Below are 24,351 nucleotides of genomic sequence, written 5' to 3'. Positions count from 1 at the left end.
CCAACACACTGCAAAAAATTTACTTGAAGTGCCATTCGATCTCAAAGCCTTAATTGGAAAGGAGAAATGTTTCCAATGAAATGAATCTAAATCATTTTAGAAATTAGATATATATTTCATATCAGAAACAACAAAGATTGTCATGTTGCATAGGAAGATTTTCTTTTCATTTAGTAAAAAGTATTCTGATTGGGGTACTTTAAGTTGGTGGTTCAGCCTTTTTTGTCTGACGTACCCCCACATCCTAGATGTAGCTGACATATTCCAAATGTGTACTTTTGAATTGATTTTATAATGGATGTTAGTTAACGCCATTAACTAAACTAGAGGCCATCTTGGAGTTGACATAAAGCACTTTGAGTTATCAGAAGACTAGAAAAACATCATATATATGCAAGAGAAGATCTTTCTGTGAATGACTATTAGTATATTTGTGGGTAGATGTTTTCTCATCTTGTCCACAACAATTATATTCAGCTGTAATTCCCACTTTTCTCTCGCATATCTTCTGCTGTGTCGGATAATGACATTCTGTGAATATGGAGAAAATATTTGTTCTAATACCACAATGAAATACTGTCGTATTATCTAATTTCAAAAGTCTTGAAACACATTTCTAAGTAAAAGTCTCTGTTTTGGGTCTCACTAAATTCAAATTAGACTGTCTATTTTTTCCACTCTCTGTTTGTGTAGACTTGCACTCAAATATCATTTATAGGTAGCTGATTTCTCAGCATAGGAGAGACATGCATGTGGCTCAAACCCATGTGCAGGTCAACAAATTGTGGTATTCTTTATAACCACCAGGGGGGGTTATTCATCTACCACTGGTCTATATACCATGGTCTATACTGCCACCACCATCTACATTTTCTCTCAAGTCTTTAGGTCCAAAGCAAAATATAAAAAACTTTGCTACTACTAAATGAGTTTGTTTCAAATTAGTTTTAAATCTTTGATTCATGTTATATATTATATAAGAATTTTAATCATGCACTATCTGCCTTTAATCATGCACTATCTACCATTAAACATGCACTATCTACCTTTTAACGTGCACTATCTGCAACTATCTTGGACTCTAACCACTGGCGCACTTTACACTTACTTTACACTATATACTACATGTGTTTATTGACGGACTGCACACACTATGTTCACCCATTCACTCTGTATCTTTTATATCTCTATTGTTTTTATAATTTTTGTATACCTTTACCTCTCCGGTGTTTCACTCTGTTTGCTGATGTTGCTGCTTTGACACCTGAATTTCCCTCCGGGGATTAATAAAGGTTCATCTTATCTTATCTTATCTTATATTAAAGACAATTAAAAAGTGATTGATAAGCTATATATTAACTTTTGCACACAACTATAGCAACAAGTTCAATCCTTCCTGCCTCAAAATTGCTTAAACACATGCTTTACATGTGATTTTTTGGGTTTTTTTTTTTTTTTTTGCTGAGTGGTTGTTTCATAATAATGAGAGGACATGCCACATTTATTCCCTGAAATCACTTACAGACTCTAGGTTGATCACATAAATCTGTGCAGCCTACTACTGGAGAGAATAAAAGCACAAGAATAGTGTAAATAGCACAATAATGAGCTCATCCTGCCATGTGGTATTATGCAGATGAACTTAGTAGCCTACATGCCTGGGCAGCTCCAGTGAGGGCTTGAATGGGGAGGATTAGTACCAGATGTTGTCCATTGGGACTCTAGTGGCCAGCCAATAGGGAGGACGACAGTTTGGTGTGTGGGAGGAGCTCTGTCTCTCCTCTGAGCTCAACATTTATTCTAACAGGTAGTTTAAAAACCAAAACAGGTCAGCAGCAGCAGCAGAAGCAGCAGCAGCAGCAAGGCAGTAACTAACCAAGCCTGAGCAAAGGACGTTTTCTTTAACAGCATTTTAGTTTCTGGATATGCCCGGACGCCTCTCTCCAGCATGCTGAGCAGAAAGGGGTCTTGTGCGGGGATGCTGAGCTCTGCAGCCGGACTGGACCGCAGCAGGGTCGGGGAGAGGCTGCAGGCGGCTCTGGCCGGGCTGCAGGAGCTGCATCTGCTGAAGGACAGACAGGGCGACATGGTGAGCTGGGCGCTGAGGATGGACCGAGAGGAGCCGGTCTCTGCTGTGCACGCTGGCCCAGACAGTCCCAGGATGATGGGGGCTGAGGAGCAGCGTCTGGAGGCCACCCTGACGACCCTCAAGCAACAGCTGGTAGGAAGCAATTTATATCTAAAGCCATAAAATCATTAAAATACCTCTCTGGGATATTATATGTGCATGCAGTTTGGTGTCACCATATTTTTTTTATTATAGTTCTTATTTATAAGGATTTTTTTTAATTGTCCTTAGAATAAAATAGTTTGAATGTTGCAGTCAGCTGATGCTCATGTGCATTCCGTCTTCAATTATTAGCAGACACACTTTCATGCTCTCAGCTGGGGGTAGGAAGTGGGATAGGTGTCATAAATCAAGGTTCACTGCAGGACCAACAGGACTGGGAGTTGTGTATGTGCACGCACACAGTGCATGTGTAGACTTCAGGGGGGGCAAACCTCAATCATTAACCACTAATGCCAGGGAATAGATATATGTATAAAAAAAAAAAGTGGTGTGTTTTTTTTTAAAGGTGGTTAGTTTGCTGTGAATGACAGTCAGTCATGAGGGGCCCCTGAGTGTTAGAGACAACTGGCTGTGTGGAGTTTTCCATGACAAGCTTTTTCCATGTAGACTGCTGTTAAAACAGTTTGCAGGAAGTGCAGGGATTAAGGTGCTATGCTTGACTTTTTTAGTGGAACTGGGCAAGTGCATGACTGTAAAGTACTTGGACAGCATGTGGTTTAAATTGTTCTTTACATTCGTGCAAAATGGTGCAGACTCGCAACACCCCATATTTAAAAAACACACCACCAGCTACATATAGATTTAATGGGCCAGAAACACTTTCCAAGAGCTCTTTTTGTTTGCCACAGTTTAAATAGAAGTTGCCCAAACTTACTTGATCTTATAAGAGACGTCGGTTAAATGGTGCGTTTTGCAGCCAGTGACCCGTAGCCCTCATTTGAACTACCACTGTAACAGTAAATGCCCAGCCCGAGCTGAAAAGCAAACAGTCCTTCATCCCAACCCCCAAGCTTTCCTCCCCTATTAGTTTACACAATGGCCAGGCCCTCGCTGTGGGGGAGAAATGAGTTACCCACCACTGCTTCTTCCATGCTCCCCCATGTCCTGCTGGGGTTAATCATCAGCCACAGCTGAGTCGCCTTTGTTTTTCTGATGGCTGTACATTAGAGCATCTTTTTTTCTGAATAACAGGCCTCGCCTTAATAAAATGATAGCTTTGCTTACCTTCATCCTGACTTTTCTGCTTAATTTTCACCTGTACAGTGAATTTCTGTGTAATTGTATGTAATTGTGTGTGCATGAGCTTTATTGTAACTTCTCATTCTTGAACTCCCTCTTTTCCTGAGAAAATCAAATAAGACTTGCCCATTGGTTCAGGTTGTATCGCACATATTTTTGTTGTTTTTTGGCTAAAATGTTACGTGTTGTCTGTTTTACAGTCTCGTCTTCGGAAACAGGATGTAGGTTTGAAGACTCACTTGCAGCAGCTGGACCAACAGATCAGTGAGCTGAAGCTGGATGTGAGCAAGGCCTCCACCGAGCAGCTGGAGAGTGACAGCAGGCCAAGTTCAGGTGTGTAAGCAAACACTCGCACAAAAAGCCCTGCAGCTGTTTGCTTAATAGCAAGTAATGACCTATCCACCCAAGTTACCATCACATGATGTTAGATACTGAGAGAAATACTCATGTGCATAACTGCTCCTACTCTCTCAGGTTTCTATGAGCTCAGCGATGGCGGCTCGTTGTCCAACTCCTGCACCTCTGTGTACAGCGAGTGTCTGTCATCCTCCCAGACGAGCCTTCTCCTCCTTCCCATTAGCCCTGCTAATTCCCACATCTGCCCGCCAACACCGGTAGATGTATGCCGCCGGCGTTCTGCTGATGAGTGCACTACTCAGCCCATCCCTCCGCGGGCCACAGGCTTCCATCTGGGCAGCAGCAGGATCCGAGCTAGCTCCGAAAAGGCTCGACCGAGACCTGTGTCGACAGGTAACCAAATCTCTCAATCTCTAATTTAAGATGGTGTTACGGGAACCATGAAACTGTTGTTACTTAGCAACCTAACATGTATTTTCCTGCATAATAACATGTCATTTTTCAGCGGATGATTGATTTGAAAGTTAATCTGTATTTTGTGCTCTCTTTATCAGGTGATCTTGATAGGATGATGGCTCAAGGACCAAGCTACTACAACTCTGTGGATGCAAAGAAGCCTCCAATGTGCTCAAACCTGAAGACCTCCACAGTCGACCCCAAGTTCCACAGCAACCTGGTGTCCCGCAGTGGGACAGAGGTGTACCACTACCCCAGCCCCCTGCATGCTGTGGCTCTCCAGAGCCCAATCTTTTCCCATGGGGGCGACCCAGTCACACCTGGACTTCTAGAGGGCCAAGGACCCCAAGTGAACGGTTCTGACACCCTCCAGAGGGCACAAATGGGTTATGAGCCCAAGACCCTGGGTTACATTGATAAGCTCCTCCTGCGCAGTTTGAGCAAAATCCAGAGTGAAATGAGCACAGAGACTCTGCAGGCCCACAGTGACTATCACAGGAGGCCCACTGAAGTTTTAACTGTGTTTCCTGAAGTTTCTCAGAAAAACGTGCCTGTGCTGCAGCCTCTTCCAACCCAGACCACAAACATCTCCCCGCTAGATAGCGACCAGAAGAGGCACTGCATGACATTCTCCAGTCAAGAGGCAGCTGATAACACAAACCACAATCAGTCAGTGAGAGCCCCGGAGGTTTCACACCGATACTCCTATCCTGCTGTCACGAGGGAGTACAGCTCTGATGAGGTCACCACTTTATCTATGAGGAAGAATGATAAACCCCAAGGAGAATATGCCAGCGTAGCAAGAATCAGTTCAGAGAATAGATGCAGGGATCATCCAGAGTCAATGCCACAAGAGAGAAAGGGCTATAGGCAAAGATCGGTGATGGCCCACAGCTCCAGCACAGAGGAGAGTCAAGGCTTTGAGGTTCACGCTGGTTACACAGCTTCCCCTGAGTTTGTCCATGCCAAATTTGTCCCTGCTGGATCTCAGAGGGTCAAGGTGAGACAGGCAGACCGTAAAACCAAAGCCGTGAAACTGAGAAGAAAAAGCGGTGAGAAGCCGCGAACAACGAGGCAGCCACATGGCTACTCCTCGGGTGAAAGGACCAGAGAGGCCAGTGGTGGAGCCAAGGGGGAGCAGAGGAGATCAGGAAAAGGAAAAGTGACCCAGAAAACTACCAACTGTCACACAGAGGAGCGCAGACAGGGCTCAGGCTCAGACTCCAGCCTCTGTAGCCCGGGACTCATGTACACCCACAAGGTCCATCCTAAGCCACATGCGATCCCTGCTCTTACGAAGCCCAGTAAAAGCCGCAGACTGCAGTGCCTGGAGTATGAGCAGCCTGTAGAGCAGAGGAAGAGGAGGCAGGGGGCTGCCAAATTGCCGTCCGATGTAGAGATGTTCCAGGCCTCATGTGCTCAGCGTCAGAGGTCAAAAGAGGCCTATGTTCAGGCTCCAGGGAGCATGCAGATGGTCCGCAGTATGAGTGCCAGGTCAGGCCAGTGGATAGGACCTCATCGCTCCTTCCAATCCTCCGTGTCAACTAACTCTTTCCTCCACAATCTAAATGCCAGATACCCTCCAGTGGCCTTCCCAATGTCCAGCCACTACCCACCTAGATGCGAGTCAGAGTACTCGGCCGAGTGCGCCTCACTGTTTCACTCTACCATTGCTGAAAGCAGCGAGGGGGAGATGAGCGATAACACCACCAACCGCTTTGGAGATAGCGAGTCCAGCCAGAGCTTCCAGTCGGACTCTGACAGCAGCGACGAGGAAGACCAGGCGGACAGCCAGGAGGAGAGAGGTCTGGTGTGGGCTGAGGCTGCTCTGGGGCCCACCGCAGCTGGACAGCCACTCCAGCAGCTCCCACGCCCGGAGCCAGCAGCCTGCCGCATCAAAGCTTCCCGAGCCCTGAAGAAGAAGATTCGTCGGTTCCAGCCTGCCTCGCTGAAGGTCATGACCCTGGTCTAGCAAAGTTCCCTTTGGGCAGAGTGAGAACTGTTTGAAAAACACAGAGGGCTGTGGGAAATGCTTTCCAAACTGTTTGCAAACCTGGTCTTTGAACTCAACACCATTAATCATCACTGAGAACCAGCAATTAAACCGGACTGCATTTGTGCACTGATTGTTTTGTTAAAACTAAAAAAAAAAGTCAAATTTACAGTGGTTGAACCTGAAACTGTACAAAATTGTGCATTGTATAAAAGCATGTATAACACAATTATTACACTTAAACTTAATTTGTAAATACTTATGTTGCAATTAAAGTTTCTCATAGCATGTGGCTGCATTTGACAATTTCATGGACACTTCTGTTGTATGTACCTGAGAAATAAAACCAATCTTTTTACATTTCTTATTGCAAATAATTGTTTATTTTCTGTTAATTTCTTCTTATTAGAATAAACAAATTTAATATTTATTGGGATAATTTGAGTGTTTATGTATTCCTCACATTTCTTTTATCTTTAGACAACTAATGACGTTGTTGTCCATGAGCTGATTGAGCTAAGTAGCTTTGGTATTAATAGCACCCAACTTTTCTTCATCAGTGAGTATGCAACATTTACAAAATCTCATCTGCTGACTTCTGGTGACTATTTATCAGACATGTTGAAAAAATGTACCCTTAATCCTCACAAACGTCCCACTGAGGCAGACCAGTTTAGCACAGATAGCGCTAACGGCTCCTTATCTGGCTTCCTGCCCAGCTGTGGGTTTAATAAGTTGCGTATTCAACAAGACAGCCGTGTTTAATTAGAGGGCGAAACTTATCAGTCTCAGTCATTTAAATGTAAGTAAACACACTTCTAAACACAAAGTCACACTGCTACAACTTCACAAACAGACATTAAGATGATGGTAGCAGAAGCTCAGGTTTCCGAGGAGAGGCCTGAGGTTTTAAAACAGTTGGTGTACATGGCAAGGGGCACATGGGATTTAGAAGGAATGACAGATGATTAGAGGCTCCTCATTTCTGAGCTGTCATGAGGAGATTAAACGTTAGGCAGCTGCACAGATTTGCCCAATAATCTCATTTCCAAAATCTGCCTTGGTATCTTTCCATTAAAATTCTTTCAAAGACGGGGTGAGCAAAAGGGCACTCATGAAGGTACATAGTCGAGTGACTGGCCCTCCACACATCAGCTCTCTCTCCCGTGGTCATACATAATAATGTTTTCTCCCATTAGAAAGCCACTGTGACCTTAAAGTTCCCAACTAAGAAGCTTATAGGGCTGACAAACATTTTTAGCATTTCATCAAATTTTACTTTGAAGTTTTGTTCCCTGCTGATTTAATCACTGTGAAGAGCATTATTTTTAAGACTCATGGATCCTTCATTCATTCATTCTCTCTTCTTTAACTAGAAATGTTCAGTTTGCCATCAAAGACTAATCATTCTTTGGATATAAAGTCTCACTAAAGCGCATATGTTAATTCAGCAGCAGTCTTTTCTCTATTCATGAAACACAAGACAGGTCTAAAAGGGCACCAACGCCACACATCAAAGATCGCATTTTTAGTTAAGAGAGTTGCTACAATTGAATCATCTTATTAGGATTCATACATCCAGATGACCTCTGTCCTCTCTGAAAGAGCGACAGCGAGTGGTCGGTGGGATTAGTGCTGCTGTTTTCAACCCGGCTCAAAGAGAGCATGACCGGCGCTGGACTTGTCTTTGATGTTGAGTATAGCGGGACCGTGTCGGCTTGACCTTGTGTGCTTGCTGACCTTTCCAGCTGTAGAGCTTGCTCATCTCTGAGGGCACATCTCCCCACAATAGAGAGGTCGGGGGCCTATTTGTACCCTCGCTGTCTCTGGGCTTGTCTTTTTTTGTGTTCAACATGTCTGTCATTTACTTCCTTTAGACTCATTATTTGAGTCTGTTGTCGGAAGGTGAGTCCACCTGTCCACTGTAATTTTATTTCATAAAAACATGGTGAAAACGTATTGTTTTTATGACTCAACTGTATTTTCTGATTTATGGAGTGATACAAACAGATATAAGTAATCATTTTTGGAAGTTTCGAGGTGATTTCTGTTAGCTAAAATTTTTACCCATATTCACCTGTACTGTCTCCCCATAATGTAATTGGATGATGGATAAAGCTAATTTGGCTAGGGAATGAAATCTCTGGGGGTCGAATTGGAAGCAGCAAGCTGTTCAGCAGGTGTACAGGTGCACACCTGCAAAGAGGATTTGGTCATGATATGTTATAGGGTATAAAGTTGAGTGCAGAGGGGGTGTTACTGAACATTCTCCCCATGCACGGCTTTCAACTCAATCTGAAGGACTACAGATGTCGTGGGATCTCATTACACAGAGGTGCTCTGACTTTGACATCATATACATGAGAACACATGGGCAAACGGTCACATCTTATCAAGATCATTCAGCTGACACCACACCTGCTGATAAAAGGTCTTAACTGAGGTCTTTTAACATAACAAAGACTGAGCCGTGATGACTTCCTTACATGACTAGAGATCCATGAATAGTTGTATTTTATTCTTTTTTTTTACTTTTACATACACCATAGTCTGGATAGAAAAGGTGAAATGTAGTGTATCTACGAAATGAAGGTACTGAAAGTGCATGGTTTAACCAGCTAAATTAAAAATAACTGATTATTGGCTTCACTCTCATACCCAGCTTTCCTCACACGCTCCTTTTAAAACAGTCTGCAGCAGATCATGCTTGTCAACGTCCATTGAGATATAAATAGGTGGAAGTGCCATGCCAAAGTACTTTGAGTACTGGGACAGGTAGACACTTAGGTAAAGTAGCGAACGCATGCCTCTGAGCCGCTTTGGACATTGATCTTATTACTCATGAGGTCACTGTGCTCCTCTTTTCTTCTGCTAACACGCATCTTCTTTGATTGACTAACATTTCATTCAGGTCTCCATATCTAAATCATTTAAAAAATGAAAGATAAAAATGTATCCTAATATCAAATCCAGCAGTAGATTTAACAATTCTGTGACAATGTGACATCCGTAAAACAAGAACAACATTGCGAACAGACGCGAGAAAGAGAGCAGAAAAGGGAGTTAAAATAACAAAGGGTGTGGTGCAGACAGGTGTTAATTAAACTTTGACTTGGTTCACATTAGGTCACAGTTGGAGGAGGGGTTCTCCTTTTACGTGTGCATGAGGTAATCCCAAAACCCAACACACACCAGCCCTTCCCAGTCTGTCTCCATGCTCAAAACACATAATACCCTATCGAGCTGTCTGTGTTTTCTCTCTTCATCATGGTCGGCCTGTTGCAGCATGTAATACTCATAATGGTTGTTTTTTTTTATATTGAGAGTAACGCTGCTTATCTCGTAGTCGTCTTACAGTTTCTTGTCTGTGTATCTTTACGCTGTAGTCATATATATTTTCCACTAGATGTTCTTGAGGCCATGTTGCTTCCTTGATGTGAAAACCGGAGAGAGGGTGCTGCCTGGGCCTCAGATATATAAGATGTGGATTTACTATGTTGACAAGTGGGAGCTCAGAAACTCATTACCACCCCGATGAGAGGAGCTTTCCACTACCCACAATGCACCCCTGGAAACAGATGCATGCTTTTCCAGGTTCCTGTGAAGCAAAAAGGATTATCTTTAGTTTGACATGTTAAATATCCGCACCAAATCAGCTAGAAAACGCATGAAGTCACAGATTCAGTCGTTAGCTGCAAACAGCAACTACAGACTATTTTTGTGGACTGTAAACTACGTTGCAAAGTGTATTGAATTTACATTGTATACACCAAAATGTACCTTAGTCTATAGTGAAACAACTGAGATTTACCCAGCTCCTCTGTGACCCTTTGCATGGGGGCTGAGCTCCATAGTGTGTGAGGTGGCTTTTGTCCCTTTGCTTACTGTACATATGAATGGGGCTGGACCGGAATGTCCAACCTCATGAATGTCAATTGTCTGAAGCCTGAGTTAAGGAGCAGGCTTCTCTGGTTGTGTAGAAGAGGACAATAGAGATAGAGAACGGCGAGATGAGATAGTAAAGCGAGGGAAATGAGCAGGAAGAGATGAGCTTCCGTAGGACGAAGTGTGAAAGATCGAGAGCAATAGAGACAGAGCATGAAGATGAAGGAAATGGAGAACAAGCCAAGGGGAGATGCATGATGTTCCACTGCTGCGAGGCTTAGCGGGCCCTTCCTCAACCACCACCTGCCCCTCTTTAAGCACATCCTGTCATTTAATACCTAATCCCTTCATTCACTCCAGTGTGTTTACTAACCATTGTCTCACCCCTCTTCAAGCTGTGGTCAAGAGGTGGTTCAAAAGTTCGCTGTGTATGGGGAGCACGCACCCACAGTAACAGAGGGCATTGTGAGTTTGTTCGCTCCTGCCAAGCAATTGTCTGAGACAGAGAGTAATCCCTGTGCATGCAAGTGAAGGAGTCTTTGGGCTCTAGCTTTTGAGGCCAGCATCAGTTACTTTCTTTGACATAAGCAGATCAATATTTGGGGACAGATAATTGGACTACAGTGCACTGTAACATCCTGTATTACCAATAAATATCATATAAAGATAGAGATATTTATTTTAATCCAAGTCAAGTCAATTTATTATTTATTATAATTATAATTCTGGACATTGGCAACACCATACAAGATCATCACTACAAATAAATACTGTACCTCAATATTAAAAAGCATAACTGTCACTATCCATGTATCATCATCATACCACTGATATGTTTTACTACAACATCCTGTGTGTCATATTATAAAGAATGCGATATGATGATGTGGAAACCTTTCATACATTTTACGAACGGCCTGACCGTAGATTCCTGTGATCAGATAAGGATTGGTGCTACCACCGTCACTCCAAGGTAGCTTGTAATGTGTATCATTGCTGGATCAGGATGATTGTGAATAGGGAAATAGAATAGGATGATGACTGAATTGTACACAGATTTTTCTTAATTGATTATATGTATATGTGTTTTTGTATGTGTATATGCTGCGTGTGCATATATGTGTATGTATGTATATATGTATGCAGTATATATATATATATATAGAAAGATTTTATTTTATTTTATTGTTTTAAATTGTATTTCTTTTACTTGTGTATATTATTTTTACTTATGTATCTATTTGTTGTATATAATGTGTTTTTCCTGTATCTATACTGGCTTATTTTATATTAATATTAGGTTTATTACGTTTCTTTGTACCGAGAATGTTATTATTGGGGACGTTTGTGAATGTTTGTTCTGTTGTTTCAAAATGAACAAAAAACAATAAATATAATATTGAAAAAAAAAAAGAAAAAAGAATGCAATATGATGTTTTAATCATTGCCTGTTCTGATTACCACTTAAAGGTAGGATTGGTAGTTTTGTTCAAATACTTTTTTTGTTATATTTGTTGAAACTCTCTTTACATCCCGATAGCAATCAATATATCAAATGCTCTGACAAAAAATGGGATCAAATCTGGTATCTGTGGCTGTTGCAGGACTGTAATGAGCCCGTCCAATCGTTTCATTATGCCTGAATGAAACGATTGGACTGGCTACCTGCCTGTCTATTTACCTGGCTGCCTGGCTGCGTGCACTCTGCCCGTGCACTCACGACACGTCACCAGAGTCTTCCACAAGCTGCTAGCTTTACAGCTGTTAGTACTAACAATAGTCATGTTTGTTGTTTACGTTCATAGCGATCATTTATGGGGAGCGGCTTCGATGGGAGGCCTGAAGGGATGGACTGTCAGGTGTTGCAGACTTGGCGACTCTCTTGCTAGATTTAGGGACCTCTTAGTTCAGTGTGTTTGCAAGCTAACATTTGCTAATTAGCAGTTAACATAATGTACAGCTGAGGTTGATGTGATTAGTTTTGCAGGTATTTAGATTTGTATTTTGTATTTGGACAAGTTTAAATTATGATCTGATGATAGTGCTAAATGAAAAGCCAGAGGGTCACCAATGTTATAGTAGTTATTACAATTCATATTTCACTCGAACCCTCATATGTCGATCTCATTGTGGCTCTAGAGGGAAAGTCAATGGATCACCTAAGTGATAGGATTTATCCTCTGGGGACCAGGAACGTCCGTACAAATCTGTCCAATACGCTGATATTTCAGGACCAAACTGACCGACCGTCGGACAGACAGATATTGCCATCCCTAAAGCATCGCTGTTGTGTTGTTAATATGAGTGCTCGTTGGATAAGACGTAGGTAGGGAGAGCAGAAAACAAGAGGCACACGTGTTATCTCAACTAAAAACAGTTGAGTCACAAGATTATACAAATGAGTGGGATCTGAAAAAATAACAGTAGTAATCCGGTAATCCTCAAAATGTGTGAATTTACTCTCATTTGGCTGAAACATGTTGGTGCTACTTGAGCTTCAAACTTCATCAAAACAGTCTAGCCGTCTCTTACAACAAGCTTTCGTGCTTGGGTAGGCAAAAATAATTACTCCACAATCTCACTGCAGTTTACTGGGATTCTGCCAAAAGTGTGCAATTTTCAAAGGAAGATGTGAGCTCATGAGGAACAGTGGCACGAGCATTTGTGAAGACGTTTCAGATGAATACATGGTGTTTCCCCCTTTTATCAGTCCCAGTGTCTCTGTGAGGACGTCCTGGCTGTTTTATGAGCAGGATGTCCTGTGTCAGCTCAGAGGACTGCCTCTCTTTTGTCAAGCCTCTGGCTCTAAACAATTAAATTGAACTGCCCCACATATCCTCAGAGAGCTGTAACTATCCTGCTTTATCTTGATTTTTTTTCTACTGTGGGGTTTGTCAACTGGCTCACCAACAAAGCCACCAATCCTCATTATGAACAAAAACAAGCCTCGACTCTTCTGAAGTGGTGTGAGCTCTGAAGGGGGGGACATCAAAAGAGCGGGGAGAGTGACAGCTGGTCCTCCTCTTGGTCAGGCCCCCTGATAAGATCAGAGTGACAGCAGAACATGGGACCCAACAGGTACCACCCTCCCGCCCCAGCACCCGCCTTGCTGCTCCCATATGGCCACTAACAAGTCCCTCACCAGCCAACATGTCAATTCCCTTTTGACTCTCCAGCCTTTTTTTTTTTTGCTCTCTAAAATGTGAACATCAGTGTCTACAGCATTTATTTATATTAAAATACTTATTTTCTTCACCCATAAAGCCACATGAGCATTTTATCTTTCTTTTCTAGCTATCTCTTCTTATCACCTCCACACTATTTGTCTGCCCTTCACGTGTGACTGCTCTCCTTCTTCAAGATGCCATAAACCCGTTGGGAGTGTATTCACAATGACCGCTTTAAAGCTGGGGCTTCCTACAGCTCCAAGCCTAATGGACTCTAGTCTAACACCTATAAAAGATGCTTTAGACTTTCAGCTAAGACTCCCGCTTGTCTATTTCTATTGCATGTGCTCCAGTTAAAAGACAGGCTCAGCTGGCACGTCTGAAAGGGTCAATATTCTATTAATTTTATGAGTACGAGTACTGGTGACCTCACAGTTTTATGGCCCCTCGTCCTCCTCTTTCACTTACATGGTTTTCCTTTTTAAACTGTGTTTTTAATTGCTTCTTCTGGATGTAGGAAAAAAACATGATCAGAGTGGAAATGATGATCTAAATTAAAATACTCTTTCTTTTTTTCCAAAGTATGTATAGGCCATCCAATTAAATTGTATTCAGTTGGGGGGGATTTGCTTGTTATGGGACAAACTGCTGCATTTCCTTGGGGTCAGTAGTTTGCTGTATGGTTTGTTTGCCTTTGTCTCCCAGGTATAGTTAGTGGTTAGCTTGCGCTCCCCCATCTGCGACAGGTCCCAGCTCGCAGGTGGAGTGGAAAGGCTCCAACAGTGAGAAATTGTGGGAGATAATAAGGCTCTTTTGTCAACACACCCTGACTCAGAATTATTGCACAGTATATCTCTTTTCTATCCTCATTTTTCTTTTACGTTCCCCTCTATTTCAAAGTTTTTTTTGGCATGTCAAGGCAAAAAGCAAACAAACACGAAACTGCAGAGCATGCAAAAGTAATTTCAACCGGCTCCTCTTAGCACATAGCAGGGCACCCTGAGGTCTTATCTCTGCACAGGGGTCAGGGGTCATGCAGGGAACAGACTGATCCTCCATGCAGTATTATTCTCAGAACCCATAGGAAGCACGATGGAGACAGACAAGCTCAAACAGCTGTCACCGTCAGACTAACCAGTCCCAGTTTAGTTTATCATAATTGGTAGAAAAGCATGCTTCAACACATGAAAATGAATTTTGGCATGCATGTAAACCCCATCATCATCAGGGAGGGACACCAAAATATTTAGAGGTATATGTCAAGTGAAACTTGACGATTTCAAGCTGAAGAGGGCAAAAGTTTGAAATGATGCATGGTTTTGTCATTTGTGTATGTTATACTGATGAATGGCTCTTTGAAACATGACACAAAAGCAACTGATGGGGGAGGGCTGGCCTTAACCCTTTGTACTGGGGTATTAGGGAAAGTTGAAGGGGAAGGCTTACAGACAAGAAATGGATCTTGTTGTGAGCAGGGGTAAGAGGTATTAAGAAAGGATTTATCTGAGGGGTAGCTGGGTTAAACAGTCAAAATGTAATTGGCAGCCTGTTGTATTGTATTTAATTTAAAATAAGTGCTAAAAAGAAAGGATTTCTCAGTGGAAGGCAAAGAAAAATACTATTCACTCAATTAATTATGTTGATTTTGAATGGGTGGACAGTGTGTTTTCACAAGGCAACATATGGCAAGCCTTCCTTTATCTGCTCCAGGCTGTTAGCACCCCGGCTTCCTGGCATAAATATGTTAAAAGGGTGGCAACCGAACTTCCTTTTATGGCTCTTAGGATAAACATTAACACCTGACAGTGAATGTGCTCCAAGATAAACCAAGATTAGTATTTTGCTCCGGTGGCAAAGATGAAGGGACTTCTGAAGAAATCCTATCACAAGCTGCTGGCCATAGCTAATATTTCATCATGTTAACAGCCAGCAGAGAAGTGGATAAATCTTCAAAATCTGGACCACATCTCTGTGAAAAGTCCCCCCAGAGGCCTGGATGATGACATGTGGATGATGTGTTTATATGGGGTGTGTACCGAGGCAGTAAATCACCACAGGCCTGCAGTGTAAGGAAGGATGACAGTCTATCTGGGGCCCCATGTGTTTTTAGGGAGAAGGGGGCTAGTTTGGGGGTAAACTCTGTCACTTTGAGGGAGGTTGACCTGGCAGGTTTGACCCCACAGTTCCTTTGAACAGGACAACCCAGGGTGACACTCTAGGCCAGTTTGTTGAGGGATTTGCACATGAAGGACAGAGGAAGATCTCAGAGGAAGACTGCAACTCAGAACCCCCCATCTTTTTTTGTCATGTGTCTTACATTAAAATAGAAACAGATGAGGTTCACATGAATCAAAACATGATTCCCTTGGAAAATAGATATCAGTGCTTGAGTGTGTTTTACACATATACTCATGAGGTCAAGTTTTAACATCAAAGCATTGTTGAAACTCTATCTAACTTCAGTTAACCATATGCCCAGTTGGCAGTGATAGTGCTTGACTATCTACAGTTCACAGAAACGAGATTAATCGATAGAATCAGCGGTTACATGACAGGTTTATTCATAAAAAATGTATATTATGGTATTGATAAAAGCAGGGCAAAAGGGTGTAAAAGAGCCATAAAACACTTGCTAGTTCAAAGTACTGTCAGTGAGTGGGTGTCAGAGCATTTCAAACACATTAATTAAGCAAACTGACACTAAAAGCAGCTCTGTTTTTCCAAGTGCTAATTTCAAACAATAAAGGTTTGTGGTTCTTCCATGCCAAGGTGGTGAGGTGTTCAAACCAACAATTATACTTTCCGTGGGAACTCTGCGCAATATGGTCTCAATTAGGATTATGTAGTCACGCTACCTCATGGCGCCACTTAACAAATGCCATAATCATTAAATAAATAAGACAGAAGATGACAGACGGGGTGACACAGGCCTCAGAGAGGCTCCTGTAAGGCTGCTCTCCAGCAGCCGTCGGCCCTCATTTAGTACAGTTTGACACCGACACACTCATGGCTCCACGGCGGATCTATTCTATTGATCAGTGCAGGGTGTGCTCTAGTTGGATCAATGCCAATCCTCTTTCACTCCTTTTAACAATCTGCACCAAAAGCATATCCTCCCTCAGTGATATCGATGACAGACATCCTCTGCAGGATGGGCATGTGGATGTGGATTTCCTCTTCTCTGGTCATTGAAGCTATTAAAAAGAAGAAGGATGAGGTAGAGACAGTTTGGGAGAGAACGGGTCCAGCTTTGATGCCGGCTCTGTGGATCTGGCATCCAGATGACCTTTGCTTGCAGAGCAGATTAGCCTTGACAGTTGTTTCTGGAGAGAGAGAGAGAGAGGGGGGGGGGTAATCTAAAGCTGTCTGGAGATCCTCAGCCATGCAACATTAAGGCAAGAGCAGGTACGCTGTGTCAAAAACCCACAGAGCACTTCTCCAAGCCTTATCTCAAGACTCCAGTGTAAAGGGCCATGGAGCAGATTAGCGTATTTACATTTAGTTGAGATTATTATACTGACATTCCTTCAGAATTAGGCATGCTGTGCGAGCCAAGATTCCTGTCTCACACAAATTCTGTGTCCCTGCAGCGAGAGGCTTCTTATTTTGATGGTGTGACGGACAGCGCATAAGCTAAAGCTGCACGCCCTCGCACAGAAGGGCACTGCTTGGGCATATCTCAGTGTGTATCCACCTAACAAACACCCCGGCTCTCCAGGAGATCCACTATGTGTTGTCATGGCAGTCCTCCAAACACAGTGGGGATGTATTTAGGGGCTTTGTATTTCCTGTGTTTACCAAGCGTCTTGGGCAATCCTGCAGTGAGGCACAGGATGCTGGTCTCTACAATGGCAGCAGTGAGGTCTTTGGATCCTCTATGGAGGGATAGCACACACAGGCAGAGAAGGGAAGCTAATCTTAGATGACAATAGTGTGCAAGGACTGAGCTGTTATGTCATTTCTCCATCGTACTGGTTAGAATGCTAATGTTCTCCTCTCTTACCCTTCCTCCTCATCGCTTCTTACCTCACCCATCACATCAGTAGGCATGACTCAACATTTGGCCCATTCTTAAACAGAGGTTAAGACATCTCTGTGCCATAAGTGGATTTGTAAGCCAGGAAACCGGGCTGTATTTATAGAAGGATCGGTCAGAGGACAGTAATCTGACCTGTTTTAGGTTGACAGCTATAGCCAACTGCAATCTGGGCTGGAGCTGAAGTGGCTTTTCCAGGTGTGAGATCAATTTCCCATACATTGTTCCTTCTCACTAGGCACGCATATGCACCAGTAATGGACTACTGTAAATCCTTAATGTACCATTGAGTTTGCTGGAGTGGTGGCAGGGGAATAATTCTCATCAATCACCTATTGTTAACACCAGCTCAATTAAGAAGTGATGTGTGCTGGTGTTTAGCATAATGAAAGGGCAAACCTGCTCCCCTGTTGATGAAAAGGCTGATAATTTCTCTATTATTGTTTGAATAAAACAACAATTACTGACTGCAAAATATTATATGTCTTTACCATTATAGTAAATAAAAGCTGGGTGGTAAAAACCCTTCTGTCAGTCTGTTTAGCATCATATTATTGTAAAATTGTGAAATTAATTTGCATTTTGATCACTGGTATTACACAAGCATACATGCATTTTCTATTAGCATGTATTATCTGTTTTAGCACTTTAAATGAACACTTTAACCCCTGATAAAGAATAAATGGGCTCAAGCTGGGAGACCAACTAGCTCAAGGGATGGCAATATCTGTTAGTTGTTTAGTCTCAACAACTGCTATGGATTGTAATGAAATTTTGTGCAGACATTCATGTTCCCCAGAGGACGAATCCCATTGGCTTTAGTGATCCCTGACTTCTCTGACGCCCCAGCAGGTCAAAGTTTACACTTGTACAGTAAAATATTCAGCTCTGCTATACTTTGTGTTAATTAGCAAATGTTAGCATCAACAATAAATATTATACCTGCTGAACATCAACATGTTAGCATATTCATTGTGAGCATGTTAACATGCTGACATGTTGTGCATAACTACAGCCTCACAGGCTAGCGTGTGGCTGTATAGTCTTGACTGGAAATGTTTGAATCTGTATCAAAAAATAGCTGCCAATTGGCTCGTTACACACAATTGCATGGGTTTTCATCACCACCACAGATAAATATGTGATATTTTATCAGGGGCTTGTCTTTTCTTGTGTGGTATTTGGACACAGAAGCCAAAAGGTGCATCAGTTTCAATGGAAATCAGATATAAATGAGGAGCATTTTGCAACCCATAGAGAGTAATGTAGAAAACCTCAACAATGTATTATTGTCCCCAGTGTTTTTATGGGTAGGCATGTTGAAAGCAATGCCAAAGATACTTCATAAAAAGGGAGGAAAATAAAGAGAAGTGTGTGAACTGAAGAGAAAGAAATTCAGTTCAAAGAGCAGTCAGCTGACTTTGACTTCACTACACATTCCTAGTGCTCTGCCAGTTCCTCATAGCAAATCTGACATTGCAGCCCCCTGCAGAGTCCCATCCTTCATCCCTGGATGAGTCTGTTGTCTAATGAGGGGCTTAGATTCAGGCCCATTACTTCACCACTGTCCAAGGCCTGTCGTTCCCATCACGCTGTTCAGCCTTTCTGCTCTCGCCTTCTTTCTACTTTACTGTTCAAAGCGGACTGAAAAGCAAGCACTTCAAATTGGAGTCACTTTATTCTCAGAAGTGCTTAGTCATTATAGATTGTATGAGTATTGTTGTGTGTGACGCAATAGAAGATTGAACTTTTTTAGCCTCAGGCCACATCATAATGCCACTGAACTGGTTGAATATCTGATTTAACATGATTTGCTGTCAGTATAAATATGTAGGAATAGGAGAACCTTGTTTCAATATATTACCATCAAAATTAACTAAAAAAAGGAAGCTGATATTTTCCATCATACTGGAGATTTATCAGGCAGGTTTGCCACATCATATGTAGAAAATCAGCTACTAAATCAGACAAAACCAAACACAGCTTGTCAGCTTTTGTGCACCCCATCAGAATAATTATTGTGCATTAAAACAATAAAAAAAAATATATATATACTTCCTTATACTTCACATGCATTTACAATGCTAAGGCTACCTGACCTGTACCTATCAATAGTGCATCCATCTTTGTCCCACTAAAGTAATTACAAGGTGAGCAATGTAATCATCCGGTGCCACTCTAATGATAATGCGAAAATAACAGGTTATCAACATGTAATTACATCCATTATGCTGTCAAACAATGAAGAAGAAGCATGGAGGCCAATTTATCCAAGCTGCATTTATTTACATTAAAGTTTTTTTAAAGAAAAGAGGAGCAGGGAGCAACACACTTCACACCGCTCAAAGAGAGTGTGTTGTGGAGAGTGGTGAAACGAGTTCCTCTTTACACACAAACACAAGTTCCTCTTTACACACAAACAAAACATGTCTGGAATGAGTTTTGGCGTGAGGCTTCTACCTCATGGTGTGAGGTGCTTTTTTCAGCTAACACCCTTTCACCAAATGTCAATTGGCAAATAAGCCCCAGCCCACCCCCGAAGAAGAGCCTGATGAGGCTAACCATTCTCTTTATAAAGGGCAAGAAGATGCTAAATGTATGTAAATAAAGAATTATAGACCTCTAAATGGTTGCCGCGTCAAACAATACTAATTGTTTAAAATCCTGCAAACACACAGATGCAGATGGAGACACACAAATACACAAGGCAAACACACACCCACACACACACACACACACAGCCACTATCTGCATGACAGTTGTCTTATTTATGGTTTGCTTACACAAAAACGTGTGAATGCTTGAAATGTTATCATCCAGCAATCATAATATGAATGGAGAAAAACAAGTAGAGGATATACGCAAACACGTATCATCTGCAGCACAAAAGATCCTCATCTCTGACAAGATAAAGACACAATGTGACCGATGAGCCTCTGGTAAGTGGACAGCATTCCTTCATTGGCTTTTGAACTTTCTCTGCTGCAGGCTTTTTCTGTTACTCTAAGGCTGCTTTTGTTCTAGTGTGGTCATCAACAATGACCTGTGTGTGTGTGTGTGTGGGTGTGTGTGTGTGTGTGTGTGGGTGTGTGCGTGTGTAGCTTGTCTTCAGCTCCACGCTCCTCTGATTCTTGTTTTGCAATCTGAACAGGCCTGAACGACACACCCCATATCACTAATGCTCTCCCAAGGAAGCCAGGAGACATCAGCCGCAGGCCTTTGTGAGAAAACCAAGATATCCACAACGCTTGACTGACAAACAAAATATTCAATACAAATAGAAACTGTAGCTGATATCATTCATGACTGTTAACCGGTTTCCTACTGGTGAGAGCTGAGGTAGAAGCAGAGGTTATCAGAGAGACAAAACCGCAAACAAGCAAATGAATCAAAACTGGAGTTTTTTTTAAAACAGGTGGTTGTGTGAGAATTTTATGAATCTATAATTATACTTTTTTCCTGCAAGGTGCAATTAATTCACATTTCCACCGCCTTCGGCATTGTCTCAGGCTTTAATTCAGCTCCTTGGCAAGTAATGACCCAATTACCTCGACTCAACATGGTCACATAGGACAGCCAGTCACTGGGTTCAACCCCACAGGTGTCCAGAGTGCAACCCAGAAACATCAAAAGACATCTTTTATGATCTTTTTTATGGTCTACTTGCTTTGCCCATTCTGTTTATCAGAGATGTCTTTCTCAATGCTAAACGAAGCATCTTCTAAATCTATTGCAGGTCCAGCTATGCAGATAAAAACTTTGTACAGGCCTTTAGTTTCACACAATGAGAGGTAGTTGTATTGTTATTATCATATGCCATAACTCATTATTCTGCACAACCTTTTGCCATTTAAAATGAGTAAGTCACCCTGTTTTAGGACACCCAACTTTGGAAAACAATATAAGAAATGTGGTAAAGAGAGGGAAGGAAAAGTACAGTTTACGTGGCTAATTACATGTTTCAAGGACAGGCAACCATTTCCCATGAAGAGCTGTGAGAACTCTTTTTGTGTAACATGGCCAGTTTTAAACAGTGTGTTTGCAAAACTGCCCACTACGTGTTTACTGTGTTTACAGTATAATTATCCAACATATCCTCATAAAACAGTTCGTATGGTATCTTACAAAAAGTTATTTTTTCGTGCATTCTCCAACGAATGTTTAACAAGTGCATTACTTTTTGTATAAGTGCGAACAGTGAATGAGACCAGCCTGAATTTTGTGGTATTACCGTAAAGTGGCATACCCAAAAAATACTGCAAGTACTTAGTATTAAATGTATAATCATGCCAGCCATGTGAGACAAAATGCACAAACATTGTATGTTTATGTACAACATACTGTATATAAATGGTTTATTTTCACACAGTGGGTTTTGTTCATATTGGATAATACATGGGTTTTAGTTGAACCCAGCAATGAACCGGGGGCATTCACTGATTAGTTCCTCCTCTCCCTGGCTGACATTGTACTAATCGGTGTACTAATGAGTTTGGCTGAAAAAAAACCTGCAGACTCATGGCCTTCCTTGGCATATGGCTGCTCTTCCTTCCAGACAGTAATGAAAAGCCGCTTTAACAGACCAACTGAGCTAACCACCAGAAAAACAATGCACATCCGATTGTTTACAGCATCTAATTTGTGTCCAAGACCCAGGCCGTGCTGTTCATCCTGCATCTGCACCTCCGGCCTATCTGCACAGTCTGAGGGGACTACCCTCCCCCTGCTGCGTCCACTCCTTGTGCAGTGTTCCTGGAAGACTGCAAAGGAGTAATCAATGAGTCATGTGTCCTGATTACAACCAGCTCCCTATGGGGCATCTTCAAAGGGCTCCAGAGGAGATGGAGAGAGGGAGCATTGCCCTCCATGGGGTAATTACAAGTTGGGGCTCCATGGTTTCTACTCCTGTCTCTGTGGAGAGTCAGGCTTAAAGACAGACCAGTTAACAATTCAGCCAGTCCTGTTAGCGCAGTGGGAGGCACTTCCAACCACTGATCACCGACTGGTGGTGCATGCCATCCAAAATTATACAAATCCACCCTCATGCTCACACAAAAAGCATACTGTTCAAGGTGAGATTAACAAATGACGAGAACACTGACAAAGACAAAAGAAAAAGATACTAAAGAGAAAGACAGGGAGACTTTTCCGGTTTGGTGCAGCTGAGTACATGCCTGTCAGGAAAACAAGCTGAGTGTTTATGAGTTAAAAGGGCCATAAAACTAGACAAACACAATTAAGCACTGTCTGGATGCCTTAGGCCTCCTGTTTTTCGCCACTCCTTCCACCTATGTCCAACCAATATTCGCACGCTTGCTTGTCTTTATGAAGGCATGCCTTTTACTTTAGGCAGTTGAGTTTCAAGTCCCATGGTGGTTGTTTATTTTGTCTTGTTACAGTAAAACACATTGTTACAGGTCTGACCAGAGCCAGCAGTATCAGTTTTCCAAACAGTAGACTTCATAATGTTTTGTATAAAGACTGTCTGTCCTGTCAGCACTGCAACTGTAAAGGCCATAGAGTTGTAATTGCTATTATTACAGTTTGATAAGCAGCTGCATAACTGAATCCAGTATGCATCTGTTGTCTATTTAGATGTGACCCTTTATCATTATGACTGTGAACGATGGTTAATTTGTGCTTAAAATGATGACTACAATGGAAAGTTTACCTGGAGTGGTAGCATGGAGACAGTATGGCTGATGGTGTCTTTGGGTTAAGACTCCAGTAAACCCTGTCTGCACGGTAGCAAACAGAAAGGGGCGATCAGAGACAAAACAGTCATTAGCTTCATATAATGAGGGAGAATAATACAGCAACGGTGTGTGTGTGTGTTCGTGAGTGTGTTTGTGTGTGTGTTTGTTTGCATGTAACCTGTGTTATGGGTATCAATCAGGGGATTCCCATGCAGGTCCGGTCGGTCTTCCTAATGAAAATCCTCCCTTACAGATGCTCTATTGCATAAAAACAAAATATAAAAGACACGAGGCATACATAATGCTTGTACTGCTTGCATTGTTCATACTGTTGGCAATAGAATAAGTTATTCTGCTGTGCTGCACTCGTGCATAAATGTTGGCTCGTGTAAAATGCAACACAATAAAAGTTTCTGCTATTTTTTTTATCATTTCAATATCTTTAGCTATGTTAGACTGTAGTTTCTTATTTTGCCACAATACTCTATATACCAAATTACTTTAAATGTTTCACCTTCACTTCAGCAAATAGAAGAGTAAAATCTTTGCAACCACATCATCAGGGAACCTGCAGTCCATACTGGATTATGTACTTTATTCTGGTGGTTGAATTGCAAGTCTATCTTTGAGCATATCCATTTACATGTGGGGTAATTACATGCTTGAAATGTAGTATGCCATTTCACACAAGCAAGAAGAAACCATTATCCGCTACTGCCCTCTTGTGGTCGTAATTACCTAACACAGTAGACTAAAGTGGCTTTTGCCCTCCTGGTGATACAGTATCAAAGCCAAAGGAATATTATGGATCTGTACTTTATTTATAAACTATATATGTTATTTAGCTATATAGAATGTTTTAGCTTTATACAATATTACAGGTGATTAAATGTTGTATTAACTAAGTCTTTTATACGTTATATACCTATACAAAGGTTTCTGGGGTAAAAAGGTAAAGGTAAAGAATGGGCCTAATTTGAAATACAGTATAACATTATGCTACTCTTAAAAAGCAAGAATGACTTCATGCCAAGGCGACTTCATAATAAGGCCACGTAATTCACTTAATTGGAAAAATTATCTAAGAAAAAAAAAATACTCAAATAATAGGAAACAAAATTTCCGGTCACAGGTGGTCAGTTTATAATTTAGACTTGAAACTTGACTTGGACTTGCAAAAAATGACTTGAGAGCATCTCTGTTTTTTACTTCATGAAAGTATACTCTGTATACTTTAACTTATAGTACTTAGCCAATGATTTATGTATTACATAAAGAGACTTGCTCCTTTTGCTATTTGACTTGATGATTTTTGATGAGATTTAAAAAATAATAAAAGGTGTTGTTCTCGCATGCCTCTACGGTGAATGGATCATCCAAAAACTTGATGA

General features: G+C 41.8%; 1 protein-coding gene across 1 annotated transcript; it reads left to right on the top strand.

Annotated features, from left to right (window-relative positions):
* The first annotated feature begins 1,948 nt into the window (after positions 1-1,948).
* Positions 1,949-6,550, top strand: dact2 (dishevelled-binding antagonist of beta-catenin 2). Its single transcript, XM_037783284.1, has 4 exons — positions 1,949-2,221; positions 3,571-3,703; positions 3,845-4,120; positions 4,282-6,550. Exons 1-4 carry the CDS (start codon positions 1,949-1,951, stop codon positions 6,153-6,155), a joined length of 2,556 nt encoding a protein of 851 aa, XP_037639212.1. The 3' UTR covers positions 6,156-6,550.
* The last annotated feature ends 17,801 nt before the right edge of the window (positions 6,551-24,351 follow it).

This window comes from Sebastes umbrosus, chromosome 10 (genome assembly GCF_015220745.1).
Source record: "Sebastes umbrosus isolate fSebUmb1 chromosome 10, fSebUmb1.pri, whole genome shotgun sequence".
Classification (NCBI taxonomy): domain Eukaryota; kingdom Metazoa; phylum Chordata; class Actinopteri; order Perciformes; family Sebastidae; genus Sebastes; species Sebastes umbrosus.
This window is presented reverse-complemented; position numbering and strand designations above follow the sequence as displayed.

Coding starts and splice junctions, on each gene's coding strand:
- dact2 (XM_037783284.1), top strand. CDS start 1,949: ATGCTGAGCAGAAAGGGGTCTTGTGCGGGGATGCTGAGCTCTGCAGCC. Junction 2,222..3,570: donor CGACCCTCAAGCAACAGCTG/GTAGGAAGCAAT, acceptor TCTGTTTTACAG/TCTCGTCTTCGGAAACAGGA. Junction 4,121..4,281: donor ACCGAGACCTGTGTCGACAG/GTAACCAAATCT, acceptor TCTCTTTATCAG/GTGATCTTGATAGGATGATG.